The sequence below is a fragment of the Ailuropoda melanoleuca genome, chromosome 12, assembly GCF_002007445.2.
Source record: "Ailuropoda melanoleuca isolate Jingjing chromosome 12, ASM200744v2, whole genome shotgun sequence".
In the NCBI taxonomy this organism is placed as follows: Eukaryota; Metazoa; Chordata; class Mammalia; order Carnivora; family Ursidae; genus Ailuropoda; species Ailuropoda melanoleuca.
In genome coordinates, this window is record NC_048229.1 from 5,506,518 (window position 1) to 5,526,005 (window position 19,488).

Sequence of the window (19,488 nt, forward strand, 5' to 3'; positions counted from 1 at the left end):
TACCCCTCAATGTGGGGCTCGAACTCGCAACCCTGTGATCAAAAGTTGCATGTCCCACCGACCGAGCCCACCAGGCACCCCAAATGTTTGTGGTTTTCAACCACCCATTCCGTGGTATTTTTTACAGCAGCCCTAGCACACGAATACACTCTCTGGTGTCCTGTTTGGATTTCTCGTAAGTGTAACACACTCCACACACCCCCGAGCGGCACAAGCCCCCATCTTGTCTTCCCCCCTCCCCCAGCAATGGGACCACTCATCACTCGCTCCAGCCAGAAACTGGGAGCCTCCTGGGCCTGGTCTCCCTCGCTTGCCCTCATCTGATCTGTGCAAGTCCTGTTGGCGCCACGTCCAAACTATCTCGTGAATCCACCCACTTCTCTCCACTCCTACTGTCCCATACCCGCCCCGTCCAGACCCAGGTCACCTGTCACCTGCCACCCTCTCCTGTTCTTACCTCCCTCTTGCCTAGACCCCACGGGGCAGCCAGAGGGACCTGTGAAACCATAACCCTAGACCACATCATTGCCCCGAGAGTGACCTCCAGTCTGCTCTAAGTGACCCAGCAGGTGTGCGCCCAGGGGCCCCTCCACCTGCTCTCGCGTCCAGCCAGCGTGCCCCGCGCAGGAGCAGCCCCCACGGCACCTGACGTCAGCATGTTGTTGATGAGCTCCAGGAAGCCCTCCTCGGCCACGTGGGCGTCTGTGAACAGGAAGATCATCGTCTTGTTCTCGGTCCCGAGTTTGAGGTAAAGGTTCTTCAGGTCTTCCCGGAAACTGTTCTCAGAGTAGCCTCGGCTCAGAAGGATCTCAAACACCTGCCGACACAGAGCATGGCAGCGGTGAGACCACCAGCGGGCACGAGGGTCACAGGCCAATGGCAGGGGGAGGGGGGCAGGCTGTGCAGCTGTCTCGCGGGCATGAGTGACAGCGAAACCAGACAACCCGGGCCATTTTCACAATCACTGCTGAGTGAGAAACACAGGACGAAGGAAACTCGGACATCCCTCTGTGTCAAACAAGCCGTGACAGACATAGGCTGTGCGTGCACACACGTGTAGGGGTGGCAGCGTGTACAGGGGACACAGGTCTGTGCAAACGGGATCACATGAGTATGGCAGAAAAAAGGACACCTTTGGTCATTAAACGAACCACTGGAGTCACAGGGCCGGAGGCGAGAAGCAGAGGATGGGCCAAGCCACAAAGGAAACACACACACACACACACACACACAAGCACAAGCCTAACGTGTGCTCTAGTCCCTGTTGGGAGTTCATCGAAAGTGAGAGAGACTGTGGGAAGATGTGCGGGGAAACTAAGAAGCCATTTGAAATTCTTTAATGTAAGACTCTTACTAGGCATGAAATAGACATAAATGTAAACGAGGACACAAATTTCAGTCACCTCTTTTCCGTCCATTTCCCTTGGCCTGGGGGCATGAACGTGTGACTGCAAGCAGCTGACCCCCGGCTCCGAAGCAGCTCAGAGGACTTACAGTTCCTCGAACATCCCCGGCCCCCTGCCTTCCCTCGACCCCAATTCACACCCGCGCACGGGGGCACGCACGCCCTCTGTGCCACTCACATGTCCTCGCACAGCACTCGGTGCACTTCCACACTCACATTCACGTGGTCGCACAGACCTTCACATTCACACATTCTCTCTCACACACACACACACACACACACACACACACAGACACACACACACCACTCAAGGCAACATGGACGACGTTCAGCCAAATATTTGATCTCCGGTTCCGTCTGACGTCTGCAGACCCCATCCGTCCTCCCTGAGGGCAGCTTCCCCGCTTCCCCTCCACAGTTCCTAACAGCACCACCTGGCAGGAACCGCTCGCTGTGATCGCACCACCCAACCTCCCCCCTCCCCAGGGAACCGCGATAGCCTGGCACGCCTTCATCCTCCTCCTCGGTCCCTCGGGCATCCTCTCTGCCGTTCCTCGAGGCCACGATGCACAACCGCTACCTCAGAGGAAAGTATATCTGATTTTCCTGTTGACAGGAAAAACCAACTTGTCTAGAAAAAGGCACAGTTATAAAACAACTACATTTTGGTCACATATTTTTTTAAAGATGTATTTCTTTGAGAGAGAGAGAGAAGAAAAAGACCAAGCAGGAAGAGGGGAGAGGGAGAGAGAGAGAATCCCAAGCAGACTCCCCGCTGAGCAGAGCCCACACGGGCCCAATCCCACGACCCTGATGAGATCATGACCTGAGCCGAAACCAAAAGTCAGATGCTCAACCGACTGAGCCACCAGGTGCCCCTTGATCACCTTTTTTTTTTTATCAGATTTTAAAGGTAAATCAACCAAATTTGTTTCTTCACTTTTCTAGAAATACTTTAAACAAAAGGTCAATATTTGTGAAATACTGCAAACTAGATTCGTTGAACTAACCATGATTGCTCTTCTGTATAAAGAGTTCTCACAAATCAGTAAGCGCGCGTAGAAAGGCAACTCACAAAAGAGAAAAGTGTCCGATGAACATATAAAAAGATAGTCAGACTTCACTATGAACTGAAGAAAGAAGTGCTTAGGGGCGCCTGGGTGGCACAGCAGTTAAGCATCTGCCTTCGGCTCAGGGCGTGATCCCGGCGTTATGGGATCGAGCCCCACATCAGGCTCCTCCGCTGGGAGCCTGCTTCTCCCTCTCCCACTCCCCCTGCTTGTGTTCCCTCTCTCGCTGGCTGTCTCTGTCTCTGTCGAATAAACAAATAAAATCTTTAAAAAAAAAAAAAAAAGAAGTGCTTAAACGACACTATGTTTCACCTATAATATTGGCAAATACCAGAATACCCAGCATTGGCGAGAACAGGGGAAATGGACATCAACAGTAGCATAAATCAGGATAATCCTTCGTTGTGGCCGCTATAGGTTGGTAATTAAGGCATTAAGTGAACAAACCAAGAAGGATGAGTGACATAATGTCACTGTCCTCACCACCCATGTTCAACCTTTGCTTAAAAAGCAAAACAAAAACCCACATTGCCGGCACGGGTCTTGGCAATGACGTTCTGGAGGTTCACACTAAAGCACAAGCAACGAAATAAAAATAAACAAGTGAATTGTGGACACGACTCTTCTTCAAAATTCGGCCTCCCTGGGTAGCACACATCTCCACTTGGAGAGGCCCCCGCTAGTGAATTGCCGGCGGGCGCGGCAGGAGCTCACTGGAAGAGTCTAGAATGGTGTAGAGAAACAGGAACCCCACACGGTGCTGGTGGGGCTGGAGAAGGGTACGGTCGCTTTGGGAAACAATCTGGCAGCTTCTCAAATGATTAACCAGGGAACTGCCATGTGGCCCAGCAATTCCACTGCTACGTGTCTATCCAAGAGACACGAAAACACGTGTGGAACAGAGACTCGTACGGGAATGTTCGCAGCAGCACCATTCACAGTGGCCAAAAGGTGGAAACAACCGCCGTGGCCATTAACGGATGAACGGATAAGCAGAACGTGGTCAACCTAGACAACAGAACAGGATTTGGCCATAAAGAGGAATGAAGTACTGATACGTGGAGGGAGCCTGAAAACATTACGTTAAGTGAGAGAAGCTGTCACAAAAGACCACATCCTCTATGACTCTATTCATAGGACAGTCCAGGACAGGGGAGTCCACAGAGACAGAAAAAGTAGCTTAGTGTTCTCTTAAGGCTGGGCGAAGAGCAGAAAGCTGAGGGGCATAGCCTGTGTTTTGGGGGTACCAAAAATGTCCTCAGATAAAGAACAGTGATGGCTGTACGGATCTGTGAATCTACCAAAAACACTGAATTGCACATGGGTGAATAGTAGCAACAGCGAATTATATCCCAATAAAGCTGTTGTTTTGGGTTTGTTTTTTTTTTTTTAAGAGATTCCAAGAATGGCCCAGAACTGTGTGGCCGGTCTTGCAGATCTAGTGGCCAGTAAGTTGCTGCCCTGAAAGCGGGGCCCACGGAGGTTTGGGCCAATCCCCCCTCCGCAGGAGTACGCGCCACAAACCACAAGATTTGCTCAGGTTCGACTTTGAAATTTGATTTGACGTAGTCGCCACTCCAAAGATCACACAAAAGTTAGATTCTTCAGACTTTCAGTTAAAATAACAACAAGTTAAAAACCACAATCCTACACGCTATGGAAACATCTTGTTACGATCTGTTCTAGATTTTTCCAATATTTGCATGAACTACCAATGGCTGAAATTGGTTTAACAAACTTGTTTCTGGGAGGGGAGGCTGCCTCACCTCGCAGCCGGCTGTGAAGGCGGCCAGCCTGGCAAGAGACTGCTTCCCGGAGCCTCCAACGCCGACCAGCAGGGCGTGGCCCCGGTCCATTCGGATGATGCGGTGCACACGGGTGAGATGTTCCAGGGCGTCATCAAAGAGGACCAAGTTCATCCTGGGGTTGCTTTCATTATACTCCTCAAGAATTTCCTGAATTAAAAAAATTTTTTTTGAAAGGATCGCTGGATTTTAAGAGACAGGCTATTGCCTTTTGTCCAGGAGGAATGAAGAATGGTGGGTTGATTTTCTTTTCAGTAATCTACAGTGGTTGAAATAATTAAATCATTTGGGTTTGTGGGACTAAATCCAGTGTTGACCATTAAGGTTTAGATCTGATGGTTCGTGAACGGCCAGCAGTGAGCCCAAGCTGATTACAGAGCTCAAGTCATGAGTTGAAACGAAAATGAATATCAGAGAGTCAGCTCAGTGGTTCCCAAATCTGGCTGTGCACTGGAACCCTAGGACTCTTCATGGGCTTGAAGAAAGGAAATTCAGAGGGGGCAAGCCCAGGGGTCTGTGCATTTAACACACTCCTCAGGTCATTCCATGCACCACTGGACATGGTGATCACCGGACTGGACGCAAGCCTACGTTCTGAACCCTGAGACAGAGGCATGGGTATTCTTCCCAGCTCCGCCTCCTGAGCACCCGTGCAGTGCTGGTCTCCCCCAAGAAGTGCTCCCAGGAAACGTGAGCCCATGGAGAGGGTCAGCCCCGTCCACACCTGAAACAAAGCCTTGGCTGCCTCATAATCCTGGATGTCTTCATAAATGCGTGTTTCCTCTTCCTGCAAGGCCATCCGGAAGTCTCCAAACAGGATGGGATCCCGCATCACCACCTCCACATCGTTGTTAAAATGTTCCGTAACCAAGTCTCTTATGTGGTCTTGTACCTTTTGACAGAAGACCACTTAAGGACCCAAACTCAACAACACAGATGTACTCAAATTTGTCAGAAAAAGAACACTGCTAAGATTATCTGAATTCTTTTTTCCAGTTGCTACAAGGTACTTAATAATCTACCCTCCCTTATCCATCAACATCTGTTGTTAGTGTATTTTTCTCCAATTGGTGAACTATATAGAAAAAATACATGGTGGGGGAGGGGGCTATTACACTTATTTCACCCAGAGAAGAATTTTGTGGTTAGAGTTTTGAATTTGCTGGTGTATTTTGATGTACTGACCAGCTGCTTGTCTGTTTCATTGATTAATCGGTCGTGGAAGACCCTCAGACACTCATTTCTCCAGACTCTCACCATCTGGGTCACCGTCTGGAACCTACGTGATGGAAGGGTCAAAATCAGTCACGAAGTCGTCTAGAGAGAGAGGCGCTAAATGCTATTTTCAGATGGATACGCAGGGTGCAGAAAAGGACAACATTTCTATAGTCCTTTTCCCCCCTGGTCTCACATTAATGAAATTGAATGGAAGCTAACAAATTAAGTGTAAAGACCATAAAATCCCCATCTATAATCTACCTTCTGGTAGGGAAGAAAAAGAATATTATCTGTAAATGACGTAAGTGACATAAGACGCGTACCGACACTGCTCCTACTTGCTGGAATGCATGAACTTAAAATTGGCATCAAGGCCCCCGGCAGCTTCTTTTTTAAAGAACTAGCTCCATCTGGCCCCAGTTCTAGAACTTTCTCTGGTTTCTGACAAAGAGCCCTCACTCCCTGCTACATACCTGGAGCTGTCTTCTCCTGGACTGTCATTCCAAACCCTTCAAGGGTACCTGAGAATAGGTCTTGGCATGTGGAAAGCCCTCAACTCATTCACTTTTCAAAATTTTGTGGACTCAATATGAATCCACAAAATCAGATAATGCTTGAAAATCCCCATAAAGTATACATTAACATAAATACACAAGTCTAGCTTTAACAAGAAGGTTTCTATACCCAGACTTAAATCCTTTCTACCCTCTGGTGCTCACTTCTCCCAAAGACACACATTATGTAACCAATTAGCAAGTGCAAACAATTCAGTTGCCTGAGCAAAAGGCAACTTGAGAACGAGTAACAAATGACCAATAGAGTAGTTCCACCGAGGGGCTAAATCCCCCTGTCCACATGTCCACACATCTGCCCTTCTTGGTTCCACCGGTCTTCAAGTCAAGGGCTTACAAGTCATCAGGCCTTAACCACACATTTAACTCTTTTCTTCATTTAACATTTAAAGACATTGGGTGATCAAGTGATACACTGATATTGAGTTCATTGATAAGTCCTCGGTCTTAAAAGAAGAAAAAGCACCATTGTACCAACAGGCCACATGTTAGCAAGACAAAACAAACTCACCGCTCTGGATTCGTGAGGACAAGACCGTTAAAAACTCTTGAGAGATCCCGAAGGTTAAAGATGTAATGGAACTTGGATGGGGTGGGAGGCAGGTCCTGCACAATGGTATTATAAAGTGCCAACGTACAGAAAGTCAGCTTGTCGCTCACAGCCATGATGCTTTCATGAAACACCTAAAAAGTGAAAAGACCCCCGAAGTGTCTACCGATGGATGAATGGATAAGCCAATGTGGTCGAGCCATACAGCGGCATAGTATTTGGCCATATCAAGAGGCAAAGTATTAGCATACACGCTGCCACGTGGATGAACCTTGAAAACGTGAGGCTAAGGAAAGAAGCCAGTCACAGAAGGCCACAGAGTGTATGACTCCATTTACGTGAAACGTCCAGAAGAGGGAAATCCACAGAGACAAAATGCAGATTAGCAATCACTGGGGGCCAAAGGATGGGATAGCGTGACTGCTTTGGGGTGACAAAAATATTCTGGAATTAGGCAGTGGTGATAGTTGTACAACATTGTGAATATACTCAACATCAATAAACTGTGTACTTAAAAAAATGGTTTAAAAAACTACTCCTAAACCATGTGTATTTTACCATAGTTTTTAAAAAGGAGATAAATAGGGGTGCCTGGTGGCTCAGTTGGTTGAACATCTGACTCTTGATTTCAACTCAGGTCATGATCTCAGGGTCATGAAATCGAGCCCCACGTCAGGCTCTGCGCTGAGCATGGAGCCTGCTTAAGATTCTCTCTCTCTCTCTCTCTCTCTCTCTCTCTCTCCCCCCCCACCCCCTCCCCCTCTCATTCCTCTCTCGCACTCTTAAAAAAAAAAGTCTCTTTCTAAAAGAAAAAAGAGATACGAAAAAAATTAAAAGGCCAAAGAAACTTATCATCTGATTTGCTTTGTCTCCCTAGATTTTCACATTAACCGACAAATCAACCTCACAGTTTTGAAAGTAAACTGCTTAAGGCAGGGCTTGAACATGCCAGGTGCCCACAGTTCCTACTGCTCACACCTCACCCTTCCACGCCTTTACCTTTCCCGCCCCCGAAGATTTTGTGTGCACAAGCTTCACTAGAGGAGGGAAATGCCAGCACCAGAAGGTCATCATTTAAATGCATGTGTTCCATTTTGCAGGGGGAGGCGGCCAAGTTAAATCATCATCATGAAGGCAGTAACTAGTATCCCACGGGTATCTGCTATGTGCTAGACACTGTGACACACATTTCACATGCATTTTTCTCCTTTCCTTCTCCCGGAAACTCAGGGAGGTGGATACCATCATTACCCCTGTTCCAGATGAGAACCAGGTCTAGGAGAGCTCAAGGAACTTGCCGAGGGAGCAGAATGGGGTCTGACTCCAGGTCCTGGTCCCCTAGTTGAGTCACTGCTGCAGCTCAATGTGACACATGTAACTCAGGGCCACATCACGACTTCTGTGGACCCAAGACACTCTTGCCTTCTGGGCCTCTTCCTCCATAAAAATATATTACTTTATCTTTTATGACTGCACTGGTATAAAGATGAATATAATCCAGGCTAGACTATATTCATTTTTCTTCTTCTGGTTTTGAAAAAAATCAAAACATTTTCAGGGACCCCCAACAAGGATCATGGGCCCTGTGCCTGCTCTGCCTAATGTCTAAGTCGACCACGCCTACACTGCTCCCCAATGCGAGCCCCTCCAGTTTAGACTGCTAATTGAAAGCAAGTTACCGAGGTATGGCCTTTCAGGATAGAGGAGTAAATTAAATGCAGAGACTCCTCTGAAGGAAATGGTACGTTGAAGACGTTGAACAGCGAAATAAATCTCGGATCAACTTCATTGCGGCCTCCTCCAGCTTTTCCCATCGCACCGATAAAGCCAAGGTCCCGAATGCTTTTACAGTTCAGCTCCTTCCCACGGTCGTATAAGTAGCCTTTTTCCAACAGCAGTTTCAGCAAGGCGATCGGCTGCTGCGTGCCATATTCATCCACCTTGATTGTGTTTTTAAAGAAAAGAGATAACAGGAGTGTCATAAAGCCGAACTCAGGGATGCCTTGGCTGACCATCTCAACTCATGCTTGTCTCTTCTCTTACTCTCTCTGAGCACTGGTTTTAGCTCCACAGGGCTTCACAAGGTTTGCAACTACATACTCATTTGTCATTTTTTTAAATCTGTCTCCCTCACTGGACCGTACGCTTCAGGAGGGCAGGGACTCCTTATGTTTTGTTCATCACTGCCCAGCACTGGACCCATAAGATGTGCCAATGAATTATGTGTTAATTGGATGGAAGCGTGGATGGATAAAAGGGTGTGTGGGTGCGTGCATGGATGAACAGATGCACAAATGGACAAGTGTGTGGATAGATGGATGGATGGACGGATGGATGGATAAAAGGGTGTGTGGGTGTGTGCATGGATGGATGCGGACATGGACGGATGTACAGATGCACAAACAGATGTATACATGAGTGTGTGGATAGACGGACGGATGGATGGATGGATGGATGGATGGATCATGGCTTTGCAAACAGACTATATGGAAGATAGATGTTCAGAGGAAAAAACGTGGTTCTGCAGGAATTACATAAATCTAAATTTCAGTACTAAGAAAACTTCCCACCTCTCAGGCTCTGGCCCCAGAAACACACTCCTCATACATGCTGAAGTTTCCCTTCCTTGGTAAACACAGAGGAGTCCTCGGGAAGTGTCTGCCCTATGCTTCCCAAGTATACGGGACTGAGAACAATATTATCATCTAAGCTCAGTGGGAAATCTCTCACTCAAACACATGCTGTAAAGAGTTCGGAGGCTGCCTGCTGCCTGCTTTACTCCTTTAAGAAGGCAAGGAAAGCCATCAGTAGGGAAAAGTCCCTCCGGGTAAGAAGAGCATTCCAGGAACACTGTCTCCTAACCTGGCACCCCATAGCCAGCACCCTGCAGGTGTTATGCGGAAGGAAGACCCGTGTTCTCACACTCAGAGAGCCCTTACACGTACACAGCAACACAAACGCACGCACACGGCCGTGGCCACGGCTCCAGGCTCCACAACCTAACGCTACCTTCGGCATATTCATGTCATCCATGAACACCTGGAGGCGTTTTCCCATGGGTGGGCCGTATGTGTCTTTGGTTCGTTTTTCCACATTTGCTTCCAAATTTCTTTGGATATCCATCGATGTGGTGCGGGAGGAGAAGTTGACCATTAACACAATCTGGAACAGAGAGGGATCATTCCAGAAGGCAGTCGTTTCCTCACAGTACCAGAGGGAAATGCTGGACTGTGAACTACCATCAGTTTTGCAAATTCACTGGTATCTGAACTTTTTTTTAATAACCTTTCCCTTTGGCAGGTGATACGAGGCGATAGTAAGTTGCTGCATGTGGGCCTTGGGCACAATGGAGACTGGGTGGGGGCTTAGTTCTACCCAGTTCTGGCTAGGGGACCTTCAAAAAGAGGTTTAACCTTTTAGAGCCTCATTTTTTCTCATCTGTAAGACGATTTTAATTACATCTGCTTGGACTACATCCTAGGGTGATTTTTATCGCAGGAGACGAAATCCAGAGGGGTTTGCGATAGGACAAGGTAATATTCAAGCACAAGGCCCCTGGGTCCCTGTGTGGAGAGCACAGCCTCACACACGGGACGTGCCCAGGGCCTCTCACTGTGCTACTTAGAGCAGTTAGTGAGAGTTCATTGGTCCGTGGTTCTCGCACTTCATTATGTCCCCACGTCACCTGGAGGGCTTGGTGCTACGCAGCCCCCAGGGCCCCATCCTCGGAGTTTCCAATTCAATAGGTCTAGGGCCTACTGAAAGCAAGTTTTCAGGCAATACTCGTGGCCTAGGGGCCACCCTTTGAGAACCACTGCCGTAGAGCCCACTGCCCTCTAAAGGTCCCACGGGTGCAGGTGCACAGGAGCTGAACGTGGCGAAGGCGAATGTGCATCTCGTTGTAATGAACGTGCTCAGATGCGTCTGTTGGGTCGAGACGCGTCGGCTGCTGAGTCCCCGGGGAAGGGCATCGTGGTGGGGGTTTCTGAACGCCACTGCTGTTTGCCTGACTCCACAAACATGCAGGTCCCTCTGGCTGGAAACCTCCCTTCGATGCCCTCCACGATGACATCCTGAAAGCTAAATAAACTGCGTTTTCATGCACCGGTGTGTGAGTGGGCTGGAGCACTCACCGGCAGGCAGCCCGTTCCTGCCCACCTCACTCATGCGACGCCCACTGCACAAAGCCCGGCTGACCACTCCCTGCCCCGGAGGGCCCCCTGGTTTCCTGGTAAGAAGCCTAAGGAAGAGAGTCGGGGAGGAAAGCTGCAGGAAACTTTGCTCTCCTCGGAGGTTCCAGAAGGCCAACACAGGAGGTGGAAACTGAAATGATGAGTGGGTATTAACAAAAACATAGCACTGAGTCAGTGAGTGGATTTGGGTCAAGTACCTAGGAGCTGGGTATCCTGAGACTCACCAGGCAACTTCTGGGAGGAGAGAGAGTCTTTCCTCAGTTATTAAAACACTAAATAAAAATTGTTTGAAGCCGCGGCAGCTGAAATGAGCAGGCGGCCCACGTAGGGCAACTCTGAGTCTAGGAAAGAGAACTGGTGCCCTCGTTCCTAACGCCTGGCGCACTGACACACGCCGCCCTGCCATGTTTCAGGGGCTCATTTTCTAGTCTGTGTCCCCCACTACTGAGTCCCTCCAGATCTGACTGCACGTTGGCTGTTGTCTGCCCCTGTGGCACCCGGCCAGCTCAGGGTCCGACACACGTCAGACCCTCCCACATTTAACACAGGGCTGGAGGAAGGCAAAACGGCAGAACAGTGATGAGTAATGCGACAGCCAGCCTCTAAGATGACCCCCGCTCACCCTCACCTCCAGCTTGTCACCTGCGTAGGCCCCTCCCACACTCCATCAGGGTGATTCACGGTGGTCTCTGCGTGACCCACAGAAGGTGGCAGAAGTGAAGGCAACTGATTTCCTAGTCATCAAAGGCAGTGTAGTATCTGAGGCAATGTCTTTCTTGGACATTCACTCTGGCAGAAGCCAGTGGCCCCATCAAGAGGCCACCCAGGAGCCCTTGGAGTAGTCCATGCAGTCAGGAACTGAGGCCTGCCATCCTGGAAGAGGGTCTGCCGGCCCCGGTCAGGCCTTCAGATGACTACAGCCCTGGCCAACTGCTGGCCAGCGATCTCAGCACAGAGCCTGAGCTCGAACCACCCAGCGGAGCCACTCGCAGACTCCTGCCCTGCAGAAGTGGTGAGATACGAGCATCTATAATACTGAGCTGCCGTAATACTGAGCTGCCGTGTGTCGGGCTGGTTTGTTACGCAGTTGTAAGGAAGGAATGAGTACAATGACTTACGTTGATCTCTTCATTCAGATTTTTGAGGAAGTTCTGGGTAGTGGCTGTCTTGGAGGTGCCAGATTCACCAACCAAAAGAACAGGCTGCTTGATCTTGACCATTTGTTCCAGCATCCACGTAGTGCGCATTGTATCCACTGTATGAACTAAGCATCACAGAAACGCCAGAGGGTGAGTGGGTGGCAACGTGGAGCCTCACGGAATCCCACACTTCCCGTAAAAAACACCAGTGAAAACCCAAGATGTGACCTTGAAAACGCAGGGGTGGGTGCAATACACTCAGGAGAAAATCCTTACCCCAACCATTATTTTTAATAGCTTTACAGGATGTAACTTATACACCGTGAAGTTCACCCATTTCAAGCGTCTAGTTTGGTGAGCTGGACACATTTCTAAGCTGTGGAATCACTGCCACAGGCCAGACTTAGAACATCCAAACCGTTTTTAATATCCGGTTCTGCTTTATATTCAGGATACTAAAAACTCAGTTTCTCTCTCTGCAGGGTCTGGTCTCCTGACCAGCGACTTCCTCTGAAGAGACAATGAAACCACAAAGCCGCGTCTGGCTCATTCCTGCCCGGGTCGTTTTCAATCCTGCCTGGTTCCTGAGCAAATGGGTATGTCTCACTGTATCAGCCACTACCACCTAAATAGCCAGAGGGGCACATTCCAAACACAGCTGGACACAGAAACGTCCACGGCACACAGCCCTACCTCATTCCTCCTCCTCTCGGGCTCTGTTCCTTCCCGTGGCCAGCCAGCACTCCGGGCACCAAGGGGAGGCGGAGCCGCCCGTCCTGTCACCACCCGTGTCAGGTGACCGCTGAGAGTCACAGACATCTGCAGGTGCTGCGAGCCCTGGCTCAGAAAGGGAATGGGAAGCGCCGCCTCTGGCCAGGCCCCTGGCTCGCTCTTTCCGGTTTCCCCGAATCTGCACACTGGTTGGGCCTCGGGGGAGCCACGGAGGCCACCGGATCCGTTCTACTCCCTCACAGAACGAGAGCCCTGCGCTGTTAAACCAAGAACAGTGGGTGGCTTCTCACTTACCCAGGATGTCGATAAATTTCCTCTCCGGGCTGTGAACATAGTCAGGAACTAATTGATTCCATGGTATCCATTTCTTCCGCGTGGAATCAAAATGAAAGTCATACAAGGTTGGGAGGTGACCTGCAGGAAATGATGGCCTGATCTCACTCTGGTCATAGACGCGGAACTGCAGAACCAGCTTTAGCACACGCTTGAGATGGACTAACGCTCCCTGTTAACGGAGTACTTGGAAGCAACGCTCCCGTCCACTGGGCAGACAGGCGCTGAGTCCCTTCCCTGGGACTAGGAGAGACAGGCAGACAGGCCTGACCCCTAGGCTTTCAGGTGTTAGTGGGTCGGGGAGGGGGCGTGCTACATTCTGCTACAGGGCAAGCACAGGTCCACGGCCATCCCGTGAGGGCATCTAACCAGGATGGGGCAGGGGAGAGGTCTGAGAAGCACCGGGTGCCACAGGGAGTGTAGGGCGCCCCAGACCTCCTCTGCGCACACACCCCTTTGTCCCTGAACACCAATCACAAGGGTGCTCTGCAAACTCAGCCCTAAGGAAAGCTCCTTCATGCACCTCTTCCTGGACAGACTGCCACCCGTAGGCCCCAGCAATGCCAACTTTCACAGCTAGCACTGGAAAGAAGCTTTCCCAAAGGAAACGCATCCAATCTGAGACCTGAAAAGTGGGCAGTCCTGAGCCAAGAGCATGGGGGACCACCGGGAGGCTCTGTCAGAGGAAGAAGCACAGAGGGGGCAGGCGAGGTCAAGCTAGAAAGGCCACGGGGCTGTTGCGTGAAGAGCCGGGAAGACCATTCCAGGTGCTGGTTCTCCACCCCGTAGGTACTGGGGAGCCACTGACATTAGCCTCCAGGGGCAGACGTGGTCAGATCTGCATATGCAACAACTGGCATGACTGTAGAGGAAAAGGCATCTGGAGGAGGTGAGGGGAGACTGGGAGATCTGTTCGTGAGGCTCCTGCCTTGCCCAGGGCAGAGGTGACAGGCATAGGTCACGAGAGATGGCAGGGGTGACAGACGGAAATGACAGGTTGGGGGGGAGAAAGTATCAAGGTCACCAGTATGCAAGGCAGACAGACAGGTGACTGATAGAAAGATGATGATGATAGACAGATTTCAACAGAACTGAGCTAGGGAACCAGGAGAAGGCGAAGGGAAGGAGACTGGCAGTCAGATGCTGTGAGCATGTGGCCAGCGCTCCGCGAGGACATGAACCACGAAAGGAGGCTGGAGGACCGAATCCCGATGTGAGGAAGGTGTGGAGAAAGGAGACGGGGCAGGACTGGCCAGGAGGGCAGAGGAAGAACATCTCGAGAGGGCGGGGCATGGTCAGGTGCACCAAATGCTGCGGCAAGGGCAGGACAGCGAGGACAAGAAGGCCCATGGGCCCCGGCAGAGAGGGCAAGGGGCACACTCGCTGGGAGCACCTTCCAGCTGTGGGGTGAGGACGTGGGGGCTGTGGGTTGAGAAGTGAGTAGGATGAGAGGACAGAGCTCACAGCCAACCTTTCAAGGATGCATGGCCTTAAAAAGAAAAAGGTGGGGGCGCCTGGGTGGCACAGCGGTTAAGCGTCTGCCTTCGGCTCAGGGCATGATCCCAGCGTTATGGGATCGAGCCCCACATCAGGCTTCTCCGATATGAGCCTGCTTCTTCCTCTCCCACTCCCCCTGCTTGTGTTCCCTCTCTCGCTGGCTGTCTCTATCTCTGTCGAATAAATAAATAAAATCTTAAAAAAAAAAAAAAAAGAAAAAGAAAAAGGTGGAGAGACGTCTCTAGAAGGAGACGGGATTAGGAAGGTGTCACCTAGGCAGGTCCAGGAGCGGCTGGGATGGGGTCAGTAGGGGAGAGACGGGAAAGACAGCTCAAGAAGGGCCCAGCAAGGAAGCGGGCCCCTGAGCGGCAGGCAGACAGGCCCCAAAGCACAGGGCAGCCCCGGTGGCCGGGGCCACCTCCTCCCCGAGCAGGGAGACGGGGAGCAGGCCAGAACAAGTCTGTGGGCAGGAAAACCCAATCTGACACCTTCTATTTTTCCTGTCAAAGCAAGAAGAATGACCTTCTGCAGAGCAAGAGGAGAGGGTCAGGTGGAGGTCTGGGGAGAAGAAAGGGACGCTGCCCTTGAGGACGGGAGCGCTCAAGGCCAACACTCCAGTTAGAGGCAGCAGTCTGAATTTGCGATTTTCTCAGGGTAACTCAGCCCTGGAGAGGGGCAGAAGACAGACTCAGAGCTCCTCAGGGATTTAAGAAAGGACAACAGGGCAAGGGAGCCGGGGGTTGGGGTAAGAGAGGGTGAGTGATAGGCCAACAGTGAAGGATGTGAAGAGGAAAGCAAGGAGCACAGGGCTGGGCCACAGAGGGGACAAGAAGAGAGGTGGGTGGCAGTCCCCATGAGGCTGGGATGGGCAGGTATGGCTGGAGTCACAGAGGCCGGTATACATTGATGACACAGACAGAGAACAGCACTGGGGGTTAGGAGCTAGCGTGAGGTCAGGGGACCCGCTGCTGGGGCGGAGTGCAGAAGGCATCTGGAAATGAGGTGTCCACAGGGCCACTCAAGTCCCCAAAACAAGAGCACACTAGCGGCCCCGAGTGAGGGGGTCACTGATGACGGCCACACAAAGCCGGCGTGGTGCGCACAGTTGGGAAGCACTCACCCCGAGGCGGCTTGCCGTGCTGGAAAAGGATGAGCGAACTGCCACCCGAGAGAGCGGGACTTGAAAAACGTGTTTTATTTGTACCGTGCTCTCCATTAGAAAGACCCGAGACACTGCTACTTTACGCTTTCAAAAGAACACCCAGGTAATGAGGCTAGAGCACGACCTGGAAAGAAGCCTACGTGCCCAGGCATATTCAAATATCATTAAGACATGGACAAAGACAGATCCTAGGGTTACGTATAGTTCTTTAAAAAGGCACATTTTCACCAAATATAGTTCTTGGAGCGTGAACATCTTTTCACACACAAACTTCAAACCTTAATATGATGACTTCCCAAGAATGACCTACCGATCCACACCTGACCATCTTCTGTGCAAATACTCGGGAAGACAGAAGATGAATTAAGTTGTGGAAACTTAGAGAGGTGGCTTAAAAAAAAAAATACGTAAGGAGAAGAAACTTAAAGTCATGCAAAGTGTGAAAATTTTTTTAAAAACTTAAACAGAGGGAAGGAAGCAAGTGCCTAAGCTTGGGGGGAAAGTTTACACTCAAGAAAAGCCACTGGGGCTTTGGCTATCATAGTTCACGCATTGCCCCTTCTGAGGATACACCAGGGGCTCCGACCATAGCACGTGTGTCTACGGAAGCAAACAAGCTGCAAAACCCACAGAGGCAAACACGTGGAAAAACAAGGTTGCTTTCTCTAAATACCTCCCCAAAAGCGTTCTGAGCAGGAACACAGGTTCGTACCTGGCAATTCCCCTGGGCTGGCCCACTCCCCTTCTGTATCGGCAGAAGGCAAAGAAGCAAGGCGTTTAATACTTTCATCAAATTTAATCCTTCCATCCTCGAGCAGGGAAGCGCCCAGAGAACAGTAGAGAGCCTCTAAGAAATAGCACTCCAGAAGGTCGGGGTCCTCTATTTCTCCTTCTAGTAGTGCATCCAACATCTTGGTTAACTGGGTTACCTAGTGCACAGGAAAATCCCCGATCAGCCCACATATTCCACCCCCCCCAACCCCAAGGTCAGTTCTGGTCCTAAATCTTGGGATCCCAGGTTCCAGAGTGATGGGAACTGAAGACCCACCATATTGGTTCAGTCAGATGGAGCGTGGCATCTTGTCCCACATGGGGTCACTGAAGGAAGTGCTGTGTCTTCCTCGTCAGTAAGCTGCAATGTTACAGTTCACCCCTCTGCCACCTTGGGCTGTGGGTCCGCCTTTAGGGAAGAATTTCTCTTTGCTAATGGAGATAGTTTCTTACCATATTTAGGTCTGTCTGAGGGACTACTGTCTTCAGCTTCTCGCCTTGTCTTCCATCCACTATCCCTTCCACTATCATGTCGATGAGGTAGGGCACGTATTTCTCAAACAGAGTCTCTAAATTGCCATTCTCTGCCTGTAAAAGAGCAGAATTCCAATGCGTTTTCAAGGACTCCTTTATTTCAGTGGAGGTTAGTGGAAAGCTTATCTTGGCAAGAGGGATGAGAAAGGTCTTCTGATGAGTGAGAAACTTGGCATGTGAGTAAAGCCAGGAATAGCGCCTTACATTTGTAGACAGACTGTCCTCTAGAGCACACCTTCATCGCGAAGCGTTCGTTCACTGCCTCAGAGCCTACCCCTCCACCAGAAGGGAGGGAGGACAGCAGATCCCATTTGACAGAAATGGGGCTGATTATCTTCAAGTTCAAGTTACACGGCCACAGTCATCCTGCAAAGAGTGCAAGGCCGTGGAAGGCGCCTCTCCCTCTCAAGGCATTGAGGACCACCAGAGACGGCATGGGCCCTTAGACAACCCTCTCTCCCTTACAACAATGCCTCCCATGGTCCTATCATGTTCCCCCTGGTCTTCTCTTCTCTGGTGTCATTATGTCCTGGTTTCCAGTTCACTATCAGCCTAGTGGTCCTGCTAGCGATACACCCAAACCACCCGTGTCACTTTGAGAAGATGGTCGTGCTGTCCTGGGCATGGTCAAACCTTCACGTGTGTGTGGGCCTCACAAACTCCACATGACTGTCAAACCTATCTCTGCACTTTTTTTAAAAAAAGATTTTATTTATTTTTTTGAGAGAGAGAAAGAGCAACAGCATTAGCGGGGGTGGGACAGAGGGAGAAGGAGACTCCCCGCTGAGCAGGGAGCCCAGTGTGGGACTTGATCCCAGGACCCTGAGATCATGACCTGAGCCAAAGGCAGATACTTAACCAACTGAGCCATCCAGGCACCCTGTACTTTTAATGAAGCCTTTTGTTACAGCAATACCCACTTCAACAGCCACGTGACACATGACAGGGTTTGAGGTGAACTAAAACCATCAAACTGAACTACATGACAAGCTAAGTCCTTCACACACAGCATTCATCCAACTTAGCAAAACCTGGGCCCCTCGAGAGACAAGTTTCTCAATAGCTGGGCCCGGCTGGACCAGGATTTGCTAACTACAACCCACAAGCCAAAACTGGCCCACCACCTATTTATGTAAATAAAGTTTTATGGGTACATAGATATGCCCATTCACATACATGGGCTGCTTTCATGCCAGAGTGGCATAGTTGAGTAGTTGCAAAAGAAACCATATGGCCCACAAACCTTAAAATATTTACTCTCTATCCCTTTACAGAAAAAAATTGTCAATTTGATGTAAACTATTCAAAATCATTACCCATCCCACCAGCTATGGAATTATCTGGAAATCTAGTAAGTGTGTCTTCCATGTTTTCATCCTATTTATTGATAATATTAAGTGCTTAAGATCATAGGCAGATCAAGGTCAAGGTCATGGTCTTAACTACAAAACACATCCTTCTGGATTATGTTTATCCAACTAGCCACCAGCACTAATAACTTTTAAGTTAGTTTTAGAAATAATTTTCACCTTGTTTTGTATTTCATTAACCCATTTTTTCCAAAATGGTTGGTATTTCAAGTTTTTAGGATCCACATAAACCATTCCACATCTAGACACAGTTGCAGGAGAGGCATACTGTAAATCTCCAACCTGGAGAAATAAAGAGAATCAGTCATGTCTACAACACAAACAACGGTACTGCATGTTTAAAAGCCTTTGCTTTATGCAAAGTTTTTACAACTGCATGAAACCCATGTCAAACCTAGATTAACATGGCTTTCATGAGGCTTCTAACTGAACACTTAGGCTTATCATGGGAAGATTATACATTTCTGATGTAGCATCTTTTTAAGTTTTCTTTTACTATAAATTAATGTGAAAATTAATGTACTTTAGAATACCTGACAAAAACAGAAAACTATAGAGGAGAAAATAAGTTATCCAAAATCCCAACACGAAGAAACAAACATTGTATTGGAGTGTTTTCCTCTCTTTTTTCTTCATTTTTTTAAAACATAGTTGAGATTGGATAGTATAGAACTTAATATGTATGCATCTAAACCAGCAATATTAACACTTATCTCTCTATGAAAAGATACAGTTCAGTCAGCCAATAAGATAATGATATGCGGAAATATTCATGCATCAACAAATTTTGCAGGCCAAGTTAAAAACAGCATTGACATTAAGCCATATCGAAAGCAAGTCTCAGGGCCACCACTGTGAAACAGGTTCTAAAGATGTGATAGGAAGTTTGAAACAACGAATGAAGAAAAGGCAAAAGGCAAATAGTGTGAGAGAAAAAAGGCAACTATAAACTCCAGGTCAAAAAAAAAAAAAGGCTCTAAAGGAGAGTAAATATAATAACAGTATACTAGTTGGCTCTACAGTAAATATTTCCAAATTCGTAACAATGCAAATACTGTTTACGGCTTTAACTGATTTAGCAATATAGTATTCTGAGGAGGGGAGTGACCTAGTGGTGTGAGAGATGAACTCTCGCTT

At 49.2% G+C, this 19,488-nt stretch overlaps 1 protein-coding gene across 9 annotated transcripts in view; it reads right to left on the reverse strand.

Annotated features, from left to right (window-relative positions):
- The window catches only part of DNAH10 (dynein axonemal heavy chain 10), a 130,438-nt gene that overhangs the window by 35,119 nt on the left and 75,831 nt on the right, over positions 1–19,488 (reverse strand). For all 9 annotated transcript variants that reach the window (XM_034638953.1, XM_034638952.1, XM_034638954.1 and 6 more), the window contains 12 exons: positions 18,511–18,633; positions 16,901–17,035; positions 16,389–16,605; positions 12,979–13,098; positions 11,932–12,077; positions 9,630–9,782; positions 8,300–8,560; positions 6,582–6,754; positions 5,466–5,559; positions 5,005–5,172; positions 4,242–4,430; positions 646–817 (listed from right to left, as the gene is read on the reverse strand). In XM_034638953.1, coding sequence (XP_034494844.1) covers positions 646–817; positions 4,242–4,430; positions 5,005–5,172; positions 5,466–5,559; positions 6,582–6,754; positions 8,300–8,560; positions 9,630–9,782; positions 11,932–12,077; positions 12,979–13,098; positions 16,389–16,605; positions 16,901–17,035; positions 18,511–18,633 — 1,951 coding nt within the window. The remainder of the gene's footprint in view (positions 1–645; positions 818–4,241; positions 4,431–5,004; positions 5,173–5,465; positions 5,560–6,581; positions 6,755–8,299; positions 8,561–9,629; positions 9,783–11,931; positions 12,078–12,978; positions 13,099–16,388; positions 16,606–16,900; positions 17,036–18,510; positions 18,634–19,488) is intronic.